The following is a 23,171-nucleotide window of genomic DNA, read 5'->3' as shown; positions in this document are numbered from 1 at the left end:
TGTTCCTACACGAATGAATTCCCTTAACAAATAGAGATGGTATTAGAGACCTGCAAAATATGAAATACTCTCTAATCTAAATCATGTTCTCAGAATGAGAATGAAACAAATAAAATAGCATTTAAGAATACAATAATAATAAATAGAAGAGAAAATTTGGAAGCAAAAATAGTTGAAAACTTTTGCACACTGCTAACAAATATATCATTAATTAACCACAAGAAACCCCTTTTTTTTACCAAAAATGTATAAGCCATGTGCGGATTGAAGCACCATTCACCAAACACCAATACCCAAATAAATGATCAATGGCATGCAATTTGCAAACTATATAAGCATAAATTATTTTTATGCAGCAATCACAATAAATAATCAAAGGTACAAAAGGGGTCGCTAATCAACTTTTGGGTACTGGCTTTTTTTTCCCTTTTCTTTAGTATTTTCCAAATCTTTCAACCACTTTTTTCACTTTTTGGGGGCCTTTCTTTAAGACTCGGCTCGTCATGCATGCTGATCTTTCACCAGATATGTGGTGTTGTTCAGCTTTAGTCAATCCTTGCATAATCTTTTCTTGCGCGAGATGTTGGCGGCATGCTTGAAACCGGAGGATTCATTCTTCGCCCTATAACGATTCAACTCAAGTTAGAGATTATAGATATAGTTGCATGGTAATAGTCTCTTACTATAAGAATAGCATACTATATACCCCATGTCATGTTGTTGGAGAATGAGCTATTCCTGGGAGAGCGTTGGCCTACACTACCGAAACTAGGAGGAGGAGGTGCAACCTTAAGTTGATTCCAGTCGCCGCTCTGGGGAGGTCTACCATGTGGAAACCTTTGAGTAGGTTGGTGACCGAATCGGCTTGGAGAATTTTGTAAAACATGAGGTATATAATGAAAAGGCTTTGACATATATTGAAGATCATGATGCATTGGAGAGCTACCCATCTCACCAGAAAATGCTTGACCTGATGCGGGTATTCTGAGGCATACAGATAATATAATATATTTAGATTTTAACTCGATAGCAATTGCAAGAGAAGACAATATTATATGGTTTCTCCCTAAAAGTTTACAAATAAAATTTCAAGAAATATTAATGTTCTGATAGTTTTATGACCATAAGAGTGAGTTTACCCTCTTAAAAGTAATGTTATAAGGAAATTAGATCAATAAAAAAACCTTCAACCAAATCTTTGACCATGGAACCACTCATCAGCACGTCAAACAAAATCTGTACATGGGATAATACAAAAACTGAGGAGCAAGCAATGCTAATTTGAGAAACATTCTGCAGCAGACAACTCACCTCTGTACGATCATTGGAGAGCTTGTACTGGTTCCGTGGTTCAACCTTCCCAATCCAACCCATGGTTCCGTGGAACCAAGACTCATGCTTCTAGAAAAATCATTTGTCAAGGAACTTTCATCTGCACCATCATCTTGCAGAAGTAGTTCATCACTGAAATTAAGTTAAAGTTGTTCAGTTGATGTTATAATATCTTGTGTTACTGTTAAAAAATAATAATAATAATAACACAAATTTTTATAAAAAAAATTACATTTCAATTTTAATTCTTTTAGAAAAACCAAATCAAAATATCTGTCAGGGAGCTAAAAGTATACCTATAATTAGGATCCCAATCTCCAGGATCAGGCATGCCTGAGTCTGCATTGTCATGAGCCAACTCTGTTGACTGCACTGCCAAATTCGAAGATAACCCTCCACTTCCTCGCTGCTTCCAGGTTCCAGGATTCATATTTGACTGCACGTAAGATGGGGAGCTGCCAAGGGCTTGGGATGTTCCCTCGGGAAGGCTTGAGTTGTCAGGACCTTGTCCTTGCCAATGTGAAGAAAATACTGTTTCTTGAGGTTGAGGACTTCCCGAATATCCCCAGTTTTTCCGTCGATTAAATTGGCTAACTGCAGGTGTCTTCCCCAAAGGTGATCCATGAGTGGTTCCTCTCGCTGGAGATGTAGGTCCGTAGTGTCCGGGAGAACCAACTTGACCATAGGAACTAGGTGGAGTGAACTGAGAGGGGCTGGGGTTATGCATGTTCATACCAGATGGACCAACCGGTGAATAGTAAGGAAACATGTTACTATTGTCTCCATAACTTCCATAGCTGCTACCAAGCCCAATGCTCTCATTATAGCTCCCATGGCTTCCTACGCTACCATAACTATTAGAAGGAGGATACTGCATCATCTGAAAATGTGCGTTGCTATAGATCGAAGCTCTATTTTTTCCTGGAACCTGGATCGATTACATATAACAAAATAAAAGTAAAAAATGAAAAATAATTATTTCTGAACTGAAAATGATGTACATGTACTCCGAATTCTGTAGTAGCCGAATTGAAGAGAGTAAATAGGAGTTTCCATTAGAGGCTGCATGACCACTTTAGAGAAGTATGTCTCGGGGAGGAGAGAGATGGAAGCTTTGCTATATTGGTTTTTTTTTCCTTTCATCTGCCTAATCTTTTGTTTAAGTTGGTGACGATAATTGTGTTTCACCCTATTAATGTATTCTTCAATGAAATGCACTCAACTTCTCTACAGATATCAAGGCAGTAATATTTACAAAAGTAGCAGGCTCACATTAGGTGACAGGCCAGCAGCAAACCAGTGCCCTCCACCTGGATGATTATCCACCTTGACAGTTTGAACAACCGGCTAAACAGAAAAATAAGATGTATATTACATGAGGTAGATATTAGAATGAAAATATAGTAACAACCAGACAAATTAAATGGCAGAGTTAATTTAAGTCAAATATTAAAAGTATAACCTACTACCTTATGAGAAAAAACAGACACTTTAGAATTGGAAGTTACTTACCACACGAGGAGTCTCTGGGGGAGGCTGATAAGGTTGTGTAAAAGGCTCTCCAGTTACAAAAGGGTGTTTTGAGGCCTAAAGGAACATAAATTAACAATCTAAGGACTTACAGATTAAACTTCACATCAATACAAGCCAAACTTTAGTTTGAAAATGAGTCAAGCAGGGGTAATGGGACAAAGGGAATTTACCTGGAAAGGTGACCATCGTTTCGCAGGATCGAACTCAACAAGTCCTCTCAAAAAATCAATAAGAGCCAATCTTATTTGACTTTCTGAAACAAGTTTGCACAACATCCCTTAGTACTGTCAATTTTGATGCAAGAAATAAAATATAAAATATGATCATATATGGTTGAATAAACCAAAACAGCAAAATCATGCTGTGCATGCATTTCCAGCCTCTATGGCTTTTACCAAATTATGGAAAAGCTAACCTTTGACAATATCTTCCTTGGGCAGGTTTTTCCTATAGGGATAGTTTGTAACAATTGCTTCAAGGTTCATATGATTAAAATACTCCTTTCCAACGGTTGGCTTCTTCAATTCTCTCTGAACAAAATCAGAAATGTAATGATAAACATCTAACCTTAAGAAAAAGCGAGGGAGCGGGCGCAGGCAAGTGAAAACAATTAGAATGATATACTACGAGAGATGCGACAATGTTAGTTTTGGAGAAAACATCCTAAAATAGATAAAAAGAAGCATGTAAAACTTACAACTTCATACTCTTCCTCTGTCAATGCTTGATAAACACTTCTTCCATTTTTGGAACCCTCACTAATCTCTATGCTCTGGAGACTTCCAATACACTTGAAGAATTTACTTGTGTTTTTTGCCTCCCTCAATACATAATCAGGTGGCTGTCCTCTGCAATATATTCACAAAATCTAAAATCTTATTCAAAGCAGGGAAACAAAGGAAGCTAACTGATTTGCATACTAGAACAAAATAAAATTGTTTAGGCTTTATTCTGGCTTGTTCTTTATTTAAAGAAATTGGCATACGCTGTTATATAGCTGAGAGACAGTAACTATGTAAGATGTTACTAGCATCCCATTTGCTTTTGGCATAGAAAAATTGAATATAGTAGGATAAGTAAGGAGAACCAAAGAGAGAAAATATCTATAAAAAAAAAGATCAAATAAGAAGAAAGAGGTATAAAGTGGTTAGAGAGGAAGATACGCGTTATATATAACCCCTGTTGGTTGTTTTTGCTCTTGTATAGAGTAATTCTTATCCTCTATCTTTTATTATTCTTCTCTTAGTCTCAATGAAATTCTTCTTTTATAAAAATAAAATAAATGAATAAATAAAAAGAGTGATATTTTCTGAAATCGGAATCTCAAATGGGGTAATTCCTTTATAATTTGAGTTCCTAATCAATCCTTTCAGTCCTACACACTATCTTGAAGACCTAATTATATTTCAGAGTAACCTTATTGCTACCGTGTGCTGTCAATTTGGTGTTCAAATGTAGGACCATTCTGTTTCCATATGATTGCTGAAAAGACACTGTTAAATGAATACAAATACTTGAATTTTATTTTTGACCATTTATCTTTTGGCTATCATCCGCCTCAAAAGATCAAATTCTGAAGCCCCGGGAAATAATGGTAATCCAAGAAACAATTCAGCCACTATGCACCCAAAGGACCACATATCAATAGCTGTTGTGTACCTTTTAAGCGTTAAGGACAAATATGAAGCAAAGAAGAGTATCTCAAAATAATCTGACAAGGTAATCATTAAAAAACAACCTTCTTCCAAACAGTATGCAATAAGGGTTTCAGGCATGCAATCAATTTAAACAAAAGCATGCCTCTCATCATGTACAAAGGACTGCATGTTCTAATTACCATTACGAATTACAACACTTGCGGATATCAACAAATTAGCCAAATTCTTTAACACACACCCTGCTCCAACAAAGGCCCAACTATGGCTACCCCATCCGTAAAAAAGGAAGGAAAACATGTAACTTGTAACTCTAAAATGTTCAATTGCTTCCCAATCTGATCCCACAGTATGCACGAGTTTGACATCGTCGACACAGACCAAACTATAGCTCCAAATGCTAAAGAACAACCTCGACTTTAGTTAAAAACGTTCAATGGAAATACTTAGCCAATCAAACACAGGTATCACACTGCAGCAAAAGAAAAAAGATAGAGCAGTGAAAAGAAACATCAAAAATTGAAAAACCATGAGGAAAAAAGTTTCAACAACAAATTTCATTGAGTAGGATACTGATATCCAAGAAGAACCTCAGGGGATCTGTAATATCGACTCTGCATAAAAAGGGAAAGATTGTAAGTACCAGACAACTATAATTACAACAGGAAGGATCAAAAAGGCTATGTTCAACAGTATGTAAACCTGAATATAGGAGTAAACAGTGCGGTTTTCCATGCATGCTGATCCAAAGTCAATAATTTTGATTTCTGCTGGCTTCACAGTGCTACACATGAGACACAATTTCATTAAACCACAAGATGAAATAGCTACAACACTCATTTCATTATGTACACCACGTAAAAAACCAACCTTGTACATAAAAGAATGTTTTCTGGCTTCAGATCACAATGAATAATGCCAGCATCCTTTAATAGAGCCAGTCCACATAAAATCTTAAAAATATAAATTAAAAAAAAAGATTATGGTAAGATATCAAAGCCAGCGAAAGATAAAGCATAAAGGTCATTCAGAGATTTGACATACCTGCTTAGAGAATAGCTGAACAATGCTAAGTGATAATCCTCTAAAATGATTCATCTTGATAAGCTCATACCTATATGGCTACAATGTCAATACCAAAATATGCAACGAGATAACAAATCCAGAATTGTAATATTGCAAAATCCATCAAATATTTTAGTCCAAAATTTCAAATAGAACTTGAACACCAATCATGCTTTACATGCATTTTCAATGATCATAGCAGGACAGATACTAATGGGAATAGAAGTCCAAAAGGACCAAAACTTACAAGTTTGTGTCCAGTAGTTCAAAGCATATGCACAAATGCCGTTGATACACAAAATAATCATATATACGAACAATATGATGCTTATCCTCAGGATCATACTTCTTATTTAACTGCAAGAATGAAATGATATATCAAATTAACTTCTCTTGGTTGCATTTAAAGAAAATAATTATAATTAAAAAAAGAAAATCATAATATGATACGTTACCGTCGTTAATATAGTTACTTCAACCAGTGCCTGTTGATAGTATGCAGGTTGATTTTTAATGATCTTCACAGCAACAAAACTGTTGGTATCTGAATCCCAGCACTTCGCCACTTGACCAAATGTCCCATGGCCAAGAAGATCTTTGACAATATATCTGCAATATCAGAAAGCCAATTCATAAAAGACATGCTGATATTACTAGGTGAAGGGCAACATGACACACTTGCTATCAACTACCAATCTGTCTGTACTCTGTATTGATTTTGATATTCAAATAAACATAAAGCGTAAAGGAAAGAAATATGTATGACAAACCTTTTATTTTTCTCTACATGGACCAAGACAAAATTCACTGTCAGAATAAGATCTGAGTTTACATTATCATAGCCATCATTAAGCACTCCAATTGATGGACTGGTCAAAAATCTTTTTGGATTTAGATCTTCAGAATATTTAAACTTTGGATTGCATGTTTGATATGTTTCAACTATTTCCTTGGTCAATCTTGCCACCAACTACAAAATACAAGCAAAGCCAAAGCTCCGAACAGTCAGATATTATTGGGCACAAGATCATGTATCAATTGATGACAAAAAACACAAGTTAGTAATTTCTAATCGCCTAGCTTGACGAGTGATGACAATGAAATCACTTGCTAAATCATGCCATAAGTTATCTAGACAAATTGAAAAAGAAATATTATTAGAATAGAAGAGAATATAAAGATAAGCCATCATGGCATATATACAAAAGGTAAAGGTAAAACATAAAAAGCATGTAATAAGGTATGCTAGTCTCTTTGCATATTAGCTAAAGAAACTCCAGTGGCCATTGAACAGCCCAAGTTCTGAGCACCAAGAGGAAGTCAAAAAATATAATCGTATCCCAAATGAAATCAATATTATAAAAAATATTAAAAACCCTAGAATTTCTTTCCGATCATATGCATGAAAGCACCGCAAACACTGCGGACTACCATAGAATCTTTACTTTTTTATGCGGGCCAGAACTTCAATTAGTGAGGAGAAACTTATGCAAGTCTAAGGGCAAGCCAACAAGTCTCAAAGATACCAAAAAGCCCTGTTTTGGATGAAAGCAATTCTTTTTCTCCCATAATCTAAACATTAAACACAGAGTAAACTAAGGTTGAATTTTTTAATCACCGTCACTGAAAAGGAAACTAAAATTGAACTAGGACTGTGCAGATCCCACTACTTCTTCCATAGGCCATACCACAGCACAACCCCAAAAATTAACACAACTGCTAGCAGAGCCCACAAATTCCATATGAAAGCTCAATATTTCTGACATTGCTCATCCAAACATAGGCATGATCCCCTACAAACATTGGAGTATTCAACCTTCTACATTTTCTGCTCTCCTTGTCAGTGAGCTTAGAAAGAAATTGCACCGACACCCCATTAACCCCATCATTCCAAATCAAAGTTTTGATACCATTTATACATGGCACCAAATTGGCAAACACTGTTGCATTGACATCACACTAAAACACCTGCTGCTGTTGATATTTGACGGATACTAGACTCAATTTAGGAGGAAGGTGCGTATATACTCATAAATGAGAAAGGTGGAACCAAAAAAAGAAAGGCTAAGATGCTGCAAAACATTGCAGGTCTCCTTTCTCCCCACCTAAAGCCTCCAATTCCTCACTCAATAATTACATGGCCCCTAAAGGATCCTTCATAAACATTTCAAATTTGCTTCCCAATGTGATGCTACTTGTGAGCCAGCATCTTGCCTTGGCATGCACAAAGAGAACTAGAGTAATCAAACCATGGCACTTGATAATGAACATTGAGTACAAAGATTTGCACCCTAAATAAAAGCTATAGCTCTTAGTCTAGTAGCATTTGTGAGTTTGATTCCTATAGCATTCTACATTGGGAAGGCTTAACACGGTCAACAAGAAGTATTAAAGATTTAAAGCTACATTCAATAGTTTGATTCCTATAGCATTCTACTGTGGGAGTCGCAAGGCCTAATGGACAATAGTCCGATTGATTGGATAGTAGATTCTCAAAAACCCCTTAACTATGCAATGTAGGTGTTAGAGGATTTTCTGTTATGGACAAACATCTAAACTCACGTCCATGATATGGTCAATGTCAGATTGCATCTACTTGATAATGTTCTTAACCAAAAGTATTTACAATTTAACTAGAAGTCGCAACTTTTGACCTAGTGATATACACAGTGTAAGTTAACAGTTTACTAAGCTAATTCAAACAAAGCACATCTATGACATCTAACTATGATTATAAGGGAATAACTTTCAAACATAATCATTTAAAAAATCCAAAAAGAAACTTACAGGCTTCCTCACTGTCACTGCCACTCTCAATCTCTGTGGCCTTTGAGCTGTGGCTTCTTCACCCTGTGGTGGCCCATAAGGAGCAAACACAGCCCGGCTCGGACGCCATCCGGAAGACACCGGCAACCGCGAAGCTGAAGGCGATGATGATGATGCAGCAGTTTCATTATTCCGAGGCCTAGCCTCATCCATGACACAGCAAGAGAAAGACCACCCTCAAAGATTAAAGAACAAAAGCTCCTCCAAACTCAAAGATTCACTTCCCCCAATTCCAATTCCACTTCCACCATCATCATTGCTCTTCCTCTTCTAATATCTATTGCATCATCACCACACCAATCACAACATCACACAGACATAAAATCAAACACCTAAAGGGCAATCCCCAAAAGGGAAAGAAGAAAAGAGATTACCCCCAATCAAATAATCAAAAACACCCACCTTTTGTGCTACAATCGGTGTTTAGCGAAGAACCCACCAACGGATTTCAATCCCATCGTAAACAGAACCTTCTCGAATCATCGCCGAACGCCAAGATACCCAAGATCCATTCAAGGATTTTTCCAATTGAATCCAACACAGAAGCGAAGACAGAAACTATTTTCTCTGGGTATGAAGATAACAACAAGAGAAATCGTTGGATCGGAAGTGTTCTCGCGAAAGTGGGACACCTTTCTTGCCCCAATTTTTTGTGGTTTTTGGTGTAAGGGTGGTTTTGGTGAATGCTTGGAAAGAAGAGAGTAAATGGTATAAAAGGGTTGATGATGATGATGATGATGATGATGACGATGATGCAAATTGGATGTTTTGTTTCGTTGGTGTCTCTGTGCGGAGAGAGAGAGAACAACGCCGTCTTGCTTCGATCATATGAAATAACAAATAATTATAATTATTTCTATTTATCTTGTTAATTATTAAATAATAATTATTATATAAGTAGATTTGTTTCTTGTACGTTTGTTTGTGTGTGATTGTGAACAATAATTCTCACTTCACTTGAGTGATATGCTCGGTAACTATTTTATTTTTTTATAATAAAGTATTTTTTAATAACTAGCAATTTTATCTTAAATTAAAATTTTATAAAATTTATCTTAAAGATTTTATTTTAAATTGAATTTTAGTCGTTTTAATCTTTAATAATAATAAGAGATCTCTAACTTACATTTTTAGTGATACCAAAATTTGTTTCAAATAAATTTTAATTTCAACAAAATTTTATATCCAAAAAATTTTGAGAATGGTTATTATCAAATACGACAGATTCTTTCTAAATTCAGTATGCCGACAAAAATAATATTTTTTATATGATCGTCTCTACTTATATAATCGTTATCTACAATGCATTAAAATAATAAATTAAATTTTTTAAAAAAATCAATTTTTTGGAATAAAAAATTTTATCTTACATTACAAATTTATCTTAAATTTAAATGTTATCTTAAATTTATTTTATCTTAAATTAAAATTTGGTAGGTTAAAAATTTAATAACAAGAAATCCTACTTGTATGTTTAATGATACACTAATATTCTGAATTAGTTTTTAAAAATTTTCAATTCGAATATATTAGCTCTAAATCTTATATCTAAAAAGTCATAAAAATTATTGCTATTATTAGATAGATTTTTATTAATTTAATTTGCTGATAATTAATACAAATTTTTTATGTGATTAACAATTTGCTGACATGATCGTTATCTACCATGTATTAAAATAATAAATTGATTTTGTTTTTAACACAAATAACAATGTTCTTTTGTAAAAGTATAAAATAGTATTATTTTTAATAACTTAAATAGATTTTATCTTCAATAGAATTTTTGATTGGTTTAATTTTTAACAATAAAAAGAGATAAAAAAATCCTATTTTTTATTTTTAGTGATACACTAATATCCAAAATTGGTGTTAAAAATTTTTTAACTTCAACAAAATTTTATATCTAAAAAGTATTGAGAATTAATGTTATTGTCGAACAAAAAAGTTTTTTCTAAATTTAATTTGTTGATAATTAATAAAAAATTTTATACAATCGTTAATTTTCTTACATAATCTTTATCTACAACATGTTAAAATAGAAAATTGATTTTTTTAACACAAAAAACAATGTAATTTTATGAAAGTATAAAGGTAAAAACTCAGATACAGTCAATTTTACGTGAAATTGATACCTGATAGCCGTTAGATGAAAATTTAATCAAATCAGTTAAATCATTTAACGACTCTTAGCTATCAACTTTATGTAAAGTTGACTGCACCTAAATTTTCACTAAATATAAAATAGTATTTTAAAAAGGTTATTTGTCTTAGAGTAAACTTTATTTGAGTATACTTTTGGTAACTATTTTATTTTAAAATATTTTTCCTGATACACTAATATAAAAATTTGTTTAAAAAAATCAATTTCAACAAAATTTTATATATAAAAAGTCTTGATAATTGTTGCTATAAAAAAGAATAAATTTGTTCTGAATTTATATGCCGACAATTAATAAAATTTTTTATGTGATCATCAATTTGCTTACATAATCGTTATCTACAATGTGTTAAAATAATAAATTAAATCTTTAAAACGGATATTAGTTTTTTGGGATAAGGGATTTTATCTTAAATTAAAATTTGGTAGGTTAAAAATTTAATAATAAGAGATCTCTACTTACATTTTTGGTGATACATCTATATTTTGAATTGGTTTTTAAAAAATTTATATTCTGAATTGGTTTTTAAAAAATTTTCAATTCGAATATATTAATTCCAATAAAATGTTATATCTAAAAAGTTATAAAAATTATTGCTATCATACAAATAGATTTTTTATTAATTTCATTTGCTGACAATGACTACAAATTTTTCATGTGATCACTAATTCCTTAACATGATTGTTATCTGCGATGTGTTAAAATGATAAATTGATTTTATTTTTAACACAAATAACAATGTTGTTTTGTGAAAGTATAAAATAGTATTATTTTTAATAGCATGAAAATATGACACACTGCATGATCGAATAGCATTCATTTGAATTTGGACTTTTATGTATTAATTGAGAAATGAGAGAAATGAGAAGAGAGAGAGGGGTGGGGAAACACTGGGCGGACAAACACTAGGAGGGGTAGCAATAGGCAAACAAACCTACAAGGTCAGGATCCTAGGATTTGGAACAAAGAAGAGTATCATCGATTGGAGTTAGATTCCTTCTCCGTTTTTGTTGATAATCTCCCGGTATATATATCAAAACGTGAACTTTTCAGTTTGTTCAATTGGATGGGCAGAATTATAGACATTTACCTTGCGCGGAAGAGCAAGAATGGATAGATCTATCTGTTCACTTTAATTCGGTACACTACAAAGGCGGGAACACTGAAGGCTGTTGCAGACATGAACCATATGGAGTTGAGAGGTAAAAGATTATTTGTATCAGAAACAAAATACAGAAGAAAATCTGAGTCTGAACCGAAGGACATCAGAGGAAAAGGAGTGCAGGAACCCATAAGACAAGGTCAAGAAGATAGACCCAAGTAGCATAAGAACGACAGGAAGCCGGAGGGGCATGTGGATAAGCCTGCAAGAACTGCGCAGATCAAGGCCCCAAATAGCAATGGATGGTCGAGGAAAATTGAAATACCGGTGGCAAAAGAAAATATTGTTTTGTTACAAAGGAGTATAATGGGGAGCACAAAGAAGATGATCAACTTTCAAGCACTACGTCAAACGGTTCATAATGAATGGTTGTGCGTCACGCACGTAAGGGAGATGGAAGAATACAAAGCAATACTAACGTTTGACAGATTAGCTAATGCGGAAGAGGCCTACACATTCAGAATGAACGATCTTTTAAAATTGTTCCATATGATATGGAGATGGGACGAGTCTGAGATGAGCGAGACTAGAAGAATATGGTTGAAATGCTATGGAGTACCTTTGCACGCTTGTTCAACAGAGACTTTTACAAGATTAGGAGGTCAATGGGGGTGAGGTGGTAAAGTGTGATACCTTAATCGAAATGTGTAACTCGTTTAGTGTTAGCCACGTCCTAATAGATACGTGTATGTTCAATAAGATTAACGGGTGGATTCATGTCACTATTGGAGCGAGCGGATTTGACGTTCTAGTGAAGGAGGTAGGTAGCGAGGTATATCAGGAGGAATGCTTTCTTAAGAGGAAGATCGACCAACAAGGTAAGAAGATAGGGGCCACGGAAGATAGGCAACATGTTGGAATAAGGCCAGTAGCCGGTAACGGTGCTGAGCCGACGGTGGGTAGGTGGATCCGATGGCAGGGATTATGGTGGAGAAACAATTAGAGGATAAACAGCAAAAGGGCAAAGTAGTAATTTTGGCTTTCGAATTGAATGAATGGAATATTCAAAATTCAAATTATGATTATGAAGGCTGTGATAATGCTCTAACGAAGGGGAAAGAAATCTCGGCGGAGCCAGCTACAATTATCCAGGAGATTGATTCCGATTGCACGTTGTCATGCAATTACGAGGGACTCCATAATGAGATTTCAAATGCTTATGAAAAGAATGTTACTAGGCTTATTGCAAGCATACCCTATGTGTTAAAAAGTAGGAACAGCGAATACAAAAACAAAAAGGCTAGCTGAAAGAGGGAGATATTGGGCTCCCTAGACCGGTCAAGGCAGGCTTGGTGGGCGACCCAACCCGGCTGTATAAGGAAGCTACAAGAGCACGCCCGCATCGGGTAAACAAAGGCACAACGAACGAAGCCTGCTTCCTAGAGGGTTCTCAACGGCTGCGGAGGAGAGAAGATGGGATGCGTTCGCCAGAGATTGAAGACGTTTGCACTGGGCGACGCACGGTTCCGTGTCGGTTGAGGCAAACGACGGGGAGGCAGCTGGGGTTGACGACACAGTTTTGCATACTGTAGATGAGGACCATTGACGCAACAACGAGCAGCAAGACAAGGGCCCAGGAAGCGCCACACCCGTGCAGTGGTTCGATTTCCATGAAGGCTTGTGCAGGAATATGAAGAGGAACGAGAAGGATGGAAGACGTCCGTTCGAAGAACCCCATGAAGAAACAGATTGCTTGGGCGCTATGGGCAGGACTGTGGTGGCAAGGTTGGAAGCAATGTATGGTGATGGCCAAGTAACAGAACAAGAAGACCAAGAAGGAGATGGGATTGAAGCAGGGATGGATACAGACGAAGATACCGCGCTGTGCAGAGGCAACAATATCCGGAGCCGGGAAGAAGAAATGGCCAAAAATAAAGAAGCTTGGAAATTGGAGGTTGGATCAGGGGCAATACCATGCAGTGATGAGGAGGACATTTTGGCGATTCTTCAAGAACAAAATGAAGCATTAGCTATGAAGCGCAGGCAATCGAAGCTGAAGGAGAAAGCCAGAAGAAGCCAGCCAAAAAATCGCAAGCAGGTGTGCAATAATTTTTATAAATGATTTTAAGCTCTTGAAATGTGCGGAGAGAGAGAGAGAGTGAGAGAACAACGCTCTCTTGCTTCGATCATATGAAATAACAAATAATTATAATTATTTCTCTTTATTTTGTTAATTATTAAATAATAATTATTATATAAGTTGTTTTGTTTCTTGTACATTTCTCTGTGTGATTGTGAACAATAATTCTCACTTCACTTGAGTGATACGCTCGGTAACTATTTTATTTTTTTAAAATAAAATATTTTTTAATGACTAGAGATATATCTTAAATTGAAATTTTATCTTGAATTGAAAATTTATCTTAAATAGATTTTATCTTGAGTTGAATTTTGGTCGATTTAATCTTTATTAATAATAAGAGATCTCTAACTTATATTTTTAGTGATATCAAAATTTGTTTCAAAGAAATTTTAATTTCAACAAAATTTTATATCCAAAAAATTTTGAAAATGGTTGTTATCAAATACGACAGATTTTTTCTAAATTCAGTATGCTGACAAAAATAATATTTTTTATATGACCGTCAATCTACTTACATAATCGTTATCTACAATGCATTAAAATAATAAATTAATTTTTTTTAAAAAATCAACTTTTTGGAATAAAATTTTTTATCTTACATTACAAATTTATCTTAAATTTAAATTTTATCTTAAATTTATTTTATCTTAAATTAAAATTTGGTAGGTTAAAAATTTAATAACAAGAGATCTCTACTTATATGTTTAATGATACACTAATATTCTGAATTAGTTTTTAAAAGTTTTCAATTCGAATATATTAGCTCTAAATCTTATATCTAAAAAGTCATAAAAAGTATTGCTATTATTAGATAGATTTTTTATTAATTTAATTTGTTGATAATTAATACAAGTTTTTCATGTGATTAACAATTTGCTGACATGATCGTTATTTACGATGTATTAAAATAATAAATTGATTTTATTTTTAACACAAATAACAATGTTCTTTTGTAAAAGTATAAAATAGTATTGTTTCTAATAACTTAAATAGATTTTATCTTCAATAGAATTTTTGATTAGTTTAATTTTTAACAATAAAATGAGATAAAAGAAATCCTACTTTTTATTTTTAGTGATACACTAATATCCAAAATTGGTATTAAAAAATTTTTAATTTCAACAACATTTTATATCTAAAAAGTATTGAGAATTGATGTTATCGTCGAACAAAAAAGTTTTTTCTAAATTTAATTTGTTGATAATTAATTAAATGTTTTATACAATGTTAATTTCCTTACATAATCTTTATCTGCAACATGTTAAAATAGAAAATTGATTTTTTTTAACACAAAAAACAATGTAATTTTATGAAAGTATAAAGGTAAAAACTCAGATGCAGTCAACTTTACGTGAAGTTGATACCTGATAATCGTTAGATGAAATTTAATTAAATCAGTTAAATCATTTAACGACTCTTAACTATCAACTTTACGTAAAGTTGACTGCACCTGGATTTTCAACAAATATAAAATAGTATTTTAAAAAGGTTATTTGTCTTAGAGTAAACTTTATTTGAGTATACTTTTGGTAACTATTTTATTTTAAAATATTTTTCCTGATACACTAATATAAAAATTTGTTTAAAAAAATCAATTTCAACAAAATTTTATATATAAAGAGTCTTGATAATTGTTGCTATCAAAAAGAATAAATTTGTTCTGAATTTAGATGCCGGCAATTAATAAAAATTTTTATGTGATCATCAATTTGCTTGCATAATCGTTATCTACAATGTGTTAAAATAATAAATTAGATTTTTAAAATGGATATTAGCATTTGGGATAAGGGATTTTATCTTAAATTAAAATTTGGTAGGTTAAAAATTTAATAATAAGAGATCTCTACTTACATTTTTGGTGATACATCTATATTTTGAATTGGTTTTTAAAAAATTTTCAATTCGAATATATTAGTTCCAATAAAATGTTATATCTAAAAAGTCATAAAAATGATTGCTATCATACAAATAGATTTTTTGTTAATTTCATTTGCTGACAATGAATACAACTTTTTCATGTGATCACTAATTCCTTAACATGATTGTTATCTGCGATGTGTTAAAATGATAAATTGATTTTTTTTTAACACAAATAACAATGTTGTTTTGTGAAAGTATAAATAGTATTATTTTTAATAGCATGAAAATATGACGCACTGCATGATCGAATAGCATTCATTTGGATTTGGACTTTTATGTATCAATTAAGAAATGAGAGAGATGAGAAAAGAGAGAGAGAGAGGCGGGAAAACACTGGGTGGGCAAACACTAGGAGGGTAGCAATAGGCAAACAAACCAACAAGGTAAGGATCCTAAGATTTGGAACAAAGAAGAGTATCATCGATTGTAGTTAGAATCCTTCTCCGTTTTCGTTGATAATCTCCCGGTATATATATCAAAACGTGAACTTTTCAGTTTGTTCAATTGGATGGGCAGAATTATAGACATTTACCTTGCGCGAAAGAGCAAGAATGGATAGATCTATCTGTTCGCTTTTATTCGGTACACTACAAAGGCGGGAGCACTGAAAGCTGTTGCAAACATGAACCACATGGTGTTGAGAGGTAAAAGATTATTTGTATCAGAAGCAAAATACAGAAGAAAATCTGAGTCTAAACCGAAGGACATCAGAAGAAAAGGAGTGTAGGAACCCATAAGACAAGGTCAGAAAGATAGACCCAAGCAGCATAAGAACGTCAGGAAGCCGGAGGAGCATGTCGATAAGCCTGCAAGGACTGCGCAGATCAAGGCCCCAAATAGCAATGGATGGTCGAGGAAAATCAAAATACCGGTGGCAAAAGAAAATATTGTTTGGTTACAAAGGAGTATAGCGGGGAGCACAAAGAAGATGATCAACTTTCAAGCACTACGTCAAACGGTTCATAATGAATGGTTGTGCGTCACGCACGTAAGAGAGATGGGAGAATACAAAGCAATATTAACGTTTGACACATTAGCTAATGCGGAGGAGGCCTACACATTCAGAATGAACGATCTTTTAAAATTGTTCCATATGGTATGGAGATGGGACGAGTCTGAGATGAGCGAGACTAGAAGAATATGGTTGGAATGCTATAGAGTACCTTTGCACGCTTGTTCAACAGAGACTTTTACAAGATTAGGAGGTCAATGGGGGTGAGGTGGTAAAGTGTGATACCTTAACCGAAATGTGTAACTCGTTTAGTGTTAGCCGCGTCCTAATAGATACTTGTATGTTCAATAAGATCAACGGGTGGATTCATGTCACTATTGGAGCGAGCGAATTTGATGTTCTAGTGAAGGAGGTAGGTAACGAGGTATATAAGGAGGAATGCTTTCCGGAGAAGAAGATCAACCAACAAGGTAAGAAGATAGGGGCCACGGAAGATAGGCAATAGGTTGGAATAAGGCCAATAGCCGGTAACGGCGCTGAGTCGACGGTGGGTAGGTGGATCCGGTGGCAGGGATTATGGTGGAGAAACAATTGGAGGATAAACAGGAAAAGGGCAAAGTAGTAACTTTGGCCTTCGAATTGAATGAATGGAATATTCAAAATTCAAACTATCATTATGAAGGCTGTGATAACGCTCTAACGAAGGGGAAGAAAATCTCGGCGGGGCCAACTGCAATTATCCAGGAGATTGATTCCGATTGCACATTGTCATGCAATTACGAGGGACTCTATAATGAGATTTCAAATGCTTATAGAAAGAATGTTACTAGGCTTATTGCAAGCAGGTCCTATGTGTTAAAAAGTAGGAATAGCGAATACAAAAACAAAAAAGACCAGCTGAGGGAGATATTGGGTTCCCTAGACCGGTCAAGGCAGGCCTGGTGGGCGACCCAACCCGGCTGTATGAGGAAGCTACAAGAGCGCGCCCGCCTCGGGTAGACGAAGGTACAGCAAACGAAGCCTGCTTCCTAGAGGGTTCTCAACGGCTGCGGAGGAGAAAAGATGGGATGCGTTCGCCAGAGATTGAAGCCGCGCAACGTCAGCACTGGGCGACGCACGGTTTCGGGTCGGTTGAGGCAAACGACGGGGAGGCAGCTGGGGTTGATGATACGGTTTTGCACACTGTAGATGAGGACCATGGACGCAGCAACGAGCAGCAAGATCAGGGCCCAGGAAGCGCAACACCCGTGCAGCAGCTCGATTTCCATTAAGGCTTGGGCAGGAATATGAAGAGGAACGAGAAGGATGGGAGATGTCCGTTCGAAGAACCCCATGAAGAAACAGATTGCTTGGGCGCTATGGGCAGGACTGTGGCGGCAGGGTTAGAAGCAATGTATGATGATGGCCAAGTAACAGAACAAGAAGACCAAGAAAGAGATGGGACTGAAGCAGGGATGGATACAGACGAAGGTACCGTGCTGTGCAGAGGCAACAATATCCGGAGCCGGAAAGAAGAAATGGCCGAAAATAAAGAAGCTTGAAAATTGGAGGTCGAATCAGGGGCAATACCATGCAGTAATGAGGAGGACATTTTGGCGATTCTTCAAGAACAAAATGAAGCATTAGCTATGAAGCGCAGGCAATCGAAGCTAAAGGAGAAAGCCAGAAGAATCCGGCCAAAAAATCGCAAGCAGGTGTGCAATAATTTTTATAAATGATTTTAAGCTCTTGAAATGTGCGGAGAAAGAGAGAGAACAACGCTGTCTTGCTTCAATCATATGAAATAACAAATAATTATAATTATTTCTATTTATTTTGTTAATTATTAAATAATAATTATTATATAAGTAGTTTCGTTTCTTGTACGTTTCTGTGTGTGATTGTGAACAATAATTCTCACTTCACTTGAGTGATACGCTCGGTAACTATTTTATTTTTTTAAAATAAAATATTTTTTCATGATTAGAGATTTTATCTTAAATTGAAATTTTATCTTGAATTGAAAATTTATCTTAAATAGATTTTATCTTGAATTGAATTTTGGTCGGTTTAATCTTTAATAATAATAAGAGATCTCTAACTTAATTTTAATTTTAACAAAATTTTATATCCAAAAAATTTTGAGAATGGTTGTTATCAAATACGACAGATTTTTTCTAAATTCAGTATGCTGACAAAAATAATATTTTTTATATGACTGTCAATCTACTTACATAATCGTTATCTACAATGCATTAAAATAATAAATTAAATTTAAAAAAATCAACTTTTTGGAATAAGAAATTTTATCTTACATTTCAAATTTATCTTAAATTTAATTTTTATCTTAAATTAAAAGTTGGTAGGTTAAAAATTTAATAACAAGAGATTTCTACTTATATTTTTAGTGGTACACTAATATTCAGAATTAATTTTTAAAAATTTTTAATTCGAATATACTAATTCCAACAAAATCTTATATCTAGAAAGTCATAAAATTTTTGCTAACAAATTTTTCATGTGATTAACAATTTTTTGACATGATCGTTATCTACGATGTATTAAAATGATATTTTTAACACAAATAACAATGTGCTTTTGTAAAAGTATAAAATAGTATTGTTTTTAATAACTTAAATAGATTTTATCTTCAATAGAATTTTTTATTGGTTTAATCTTTAACAATAAAAAGAGATAAAAAAAATCCTGCTTTTTATTTTTAGTGATACACTAATATCCAAAATTGGTTTTAAAAATTTTTTAACTTCAACAAAATTTTATATCTAAAAAGTATTGAGAATTGATGTTATCGTCAAACAGAAAAGTTTTTCCTAAATTTAGTTTGTTGACAATGAATAAAACTTTTTATGCGATCATTAAATTGCTTACATAATCTTTATCTGCAACATGTTAAAATAAAAAATTGATTTTCTTAACACAAAAAATAATGTAATTTTATAAAAGTATAAAGGTGGAAACAAAAAAATAATGTAATTTTATGAAAGTATAAAGGTGGAAACTCAGATGTAGTCACCTGATAGCCGTTAAATGAAAATTTGATAAAATCAGTTAAATCATTTAACGACTCTTAACTATCAATTTTACGTAAAGTTGACTGCAGCTGAGTTTTCACTAAATATAAAATAGTATTTTAAAAAAGTTATTTGTCTTAGAGTAAATTTTATTTGAATATACTTTTGGTAACTATTTCATTTTAAAACATTTTTCTGATACACTAATACAAAAAATTTATTTAAAAAAAATCAATTTCAACAAAATTTTATATTTAAAAAGTCTTGATAATTGTTGCTATGAAAAAGAACAAATTTGTTTTGAATTTAGATGCCGACAATTAATAAAAAATTTTATGTGGTCATCAATTTGCTAACATAATTGTTATCTACAATATGTTAAAATAATAAATTAGATTTTTAAAATGGATATTAATTTTTTGGGATAAAAGATTTTATCTTAAATTAAAATTTGGTAGATTAAAAATTTTATAATAAGAGATCTCTACTTATATTTTTGGTAATATATTTATATTCTGAATTGGTTTTTATAAAATTTTTAATTCAAATATATTAGTTCCAATAAAATGTTATATCTAAAAAGTCATAAAAATTATTGCTATCATACACATAGATTTTTTGTTAATTTCATTTGCTGACAATGAATAATAATTTTTTATGTAATCACTAATTCGCTAACATGATTGTTATCTGCGATGTGTTAAAATGATAAATTGATTTTGTTTTTAACACAAATAATAATATTGTTTTGTAAAAGTATAAAATAGTATTATTTTTAATAACTTATTAGATTTTATTTGGAATAGAATTTTTCATCGATTTAATCTTTAATAATAAAAAGAGACAATAGGAAATCCTATTTTTTATTTTTACTGATGCACTAATATCTAAAATTGGTTTTAAACGTTTTTAAGTTTAACAAAATTTTAATATCTACAAAGTATTGAGAATTGCTGTTATGGTCGAACAGATAAGTTTTTTCTAAATTTAGTTTGTCGACAATTAATAAAATTTTTATGTGATCGTTAATTTACTTACATAATCTTTATCTACAACATGTTAAAATATTAAATTGATTTTTCAACAAAAAAAATAATATAATTTTATGAAAGTATAAAATTGTATTTTAAAAAGGTTATTTGTTTTAGAGTAAACTTTATTTGAGTATACTTTTGATAACTATTTCATTTTAAAACATTTTCACTTATACACTAATATAAAAAATTTGTTTCAAACAAAATTTCAACTTCAACAAAATTTTATATCTAAAAAGTCTTGATAAGTATTGCTATCAAACAGAAGAAAATTTTTCTAAATTGAATTTGTCGACAATTAATAAAATTTTTTATGTAATCATCAATTTGCTTACATAATCATTATCAACAATGTGTTAAAATAATATATTAGATTTTTAAAAAAATATGTTTTTTGGAATAAGAGATATTATCTTAAATTAAAATTTGGTAGGTTACAAATTTAATAATAAAAGATATCTACTTATATTTTGGGTGATACACTAATATTCTGAATTGATTTTTAAAAAATTTTCAATTCAAATATATTACTTCTAACATATATTTTTGGTGATACACTAATATTCTGAATTGATTTTTTAAGAAATTTCAATTCAAATATATTACTTCCAACAAAATGTTATATCTAAAAAGTCATAAAAATTATTGCTATTAAACAGATAGATTTTTTGTTAATTGAATTTATTGACAATTAATACAATTTTTTATGTGATCATTAATAAGTTATCGTTATCTGTCATGTATTAAAATAATAAATTAATTTTGTTTTTAAACACAAATAACAATGTTGTTTTGTGAAAGTATAAAATAATATTATTTTTAATAACTTATATTAGATTTTATCTTGAATAGAATTTTTAATCGGTTTAATCTTTAATAATAAAAAGAGAAAATAGAAAATCCTATTTTTTATTTCTACTGATACACTAATATCCAAAATTGGTTTTAAAATTCTTTTAAGTTTAACAAAATTTTATATCTAAAAATTATTGAGAATTGTTGTTATCGTGGATCAGACAAATTTTTTCTAAATTTAGTTTGTCAACAATTAATAAAAAAATTTATGCGATCGTTAATTTGCTTACATAATCTTTATCGGCAACATGTTAAAATAATAAATTGATTTTTCTAACACAAAAAGTAATGTAATTTTATAAAAGTTTAAAATAGTATTTTAAAAAAATTATTTGTCTTAGAGTAAACTTTACTTGAGTGCACTTTTAATAACTATTTCATTTTATAATATTTTCATTGATACACTAATATAAAAAATTTGTTTTAAAAAAATTTCAATTTCAACAAAATTTTATGTATAAAAAAACTTGATAATTGTTGCTATCAAATAGAACAGATTTTTTCTAAATTTAGTTTATCGAGAATTAATAACGTTTTTTTATGTGATCATGAGCTTGCTTACATAATCGTTATCTACAATGTGTTAAAATAATGAATTAGATTTTTAAAAAATATATTAATTTTTTGAAATAAGCGATTTTATCTTAAATTAAAATTTGATAGGTTAAAAATTTAATAATAAGAAATCTCTACTTATATTTTTGGTGATACACTAATATTCTGAATTGATTTTTAAAAAAAAAATTTCAATTCGAATATATTAGTTCCATTATATCTAAAAAGTCATAAAAATTATTGCTATCAAACACATAGATTTTTTGTTAATTTATTTGCTAACAATTAATACAAGTTTTTCATGTGATCACTAATTTGCTGAAATAATTGTTATATGCGATGTGTTAAAATGATAAATTAATTTTGTTTTTAACACAAATTACAATGTTATTTTTGTGAAAGTATAAAATAGTATTATTTTTAATAACTTATTAGATTTTATTTGGAATAGAATTTTTCATCGATTTAATCTTTAATAATAAAAAGAGAAAATAGGAAATCCTATTTTTTATTTTTACTGATGCACTAATATCCAAAATTGGTTTTAAATTTTTTAAGTTTAACAAAATTTTATATCTAAAAAGTATTGAGAATTGCTGTTATAGTCAAATAGATAAGTTTTTTCTAAATTTAGTTTTTTAACAATTAATAAAATTTTTTATGTGATTGTTTATTTGTTTACATAATCTTTATTTGCAATATGTTAAGATAGTAAATTGATTTTTTTAACACAAAAAAATAATATAATTTTATGAATGTATAAAATAATATTTTAAAAAAGTTATTTGTCTTAGAGTAAACTTTATTTTAGTATACTTTTGATAACTATTTCTTTTTAAAACATTTTTACTATACACTAATATAAAAAAATTGTTTCAAAAAAAATTCAATTTCAACAAATTTTTATATCTAAAAAATCTTGATAATTGTTGCTATCAAATAGGATATATTTTTTCTAAATTTAGTTTGCTGACAATTAATAAAAAAATTTTATGTGATCATTAATTTGTTTACATAATCTTTATTTAC

General features: G+C 31.6%; 1 protein-coding gene across 1 annotated transcript; it reads right to left on the bottom strand.

Annotated features, from left to right (window-relative positions):
• Positions 1-169: 169 nt before the first annotated feature.
• On the bottom strand, positions 170-9,244 carry LOC107476658 (dual specificity protein kinase YAK1 homolog). The gene is given in 19 exon segments (XM_021137110.2): positions 170-622; positions 707-984; positions 1,312-1,464; positions 1,629-2,260; positions 2,605-2,679; positions 2,845-2,919; positions 3,036-3,118; positions 3,281-3,395; positions 3,563-3,735; positions 4,412-4,524; positions 5,094-5,134; positions 5,223-5,304; positions 5,391-5,473; positions 5,565-5,634; positions 5,833-5,942; positions 6,041-6,194; positions 6,356-6,555; positions 8,373-8,688; positions 8,814-9,244. Coding segments are annotated over 18 exon segments (2,706 nt in total). The 5' UTR covers positions 8,565-8,688; positions 8,814-9,244; the 3' UTR covers positions 170-545.
• Between the last annotated feature and the right edge of the window lie 13,927 nt (positions 9,245-23,171).

This window comes from Arachis duranensis, chromosome 1 (genome assembly GCF_000817695.3).
Source record: "Arachis duranensis cultivar V14167 chromosome 1, aradu.V14167.gnm2.J7QH, whole genome shotgun sequence".
Classification (NCBI taxonomy): Eukaryota; Viridiplantae; Streptophyta; class Magnoliopsida; order Fabales; family Fabaceae; genus Arachis; species Arachis duranensis.
This window is presented reverse-complemented; position numbering and strand designations above follow the sequence as displayed.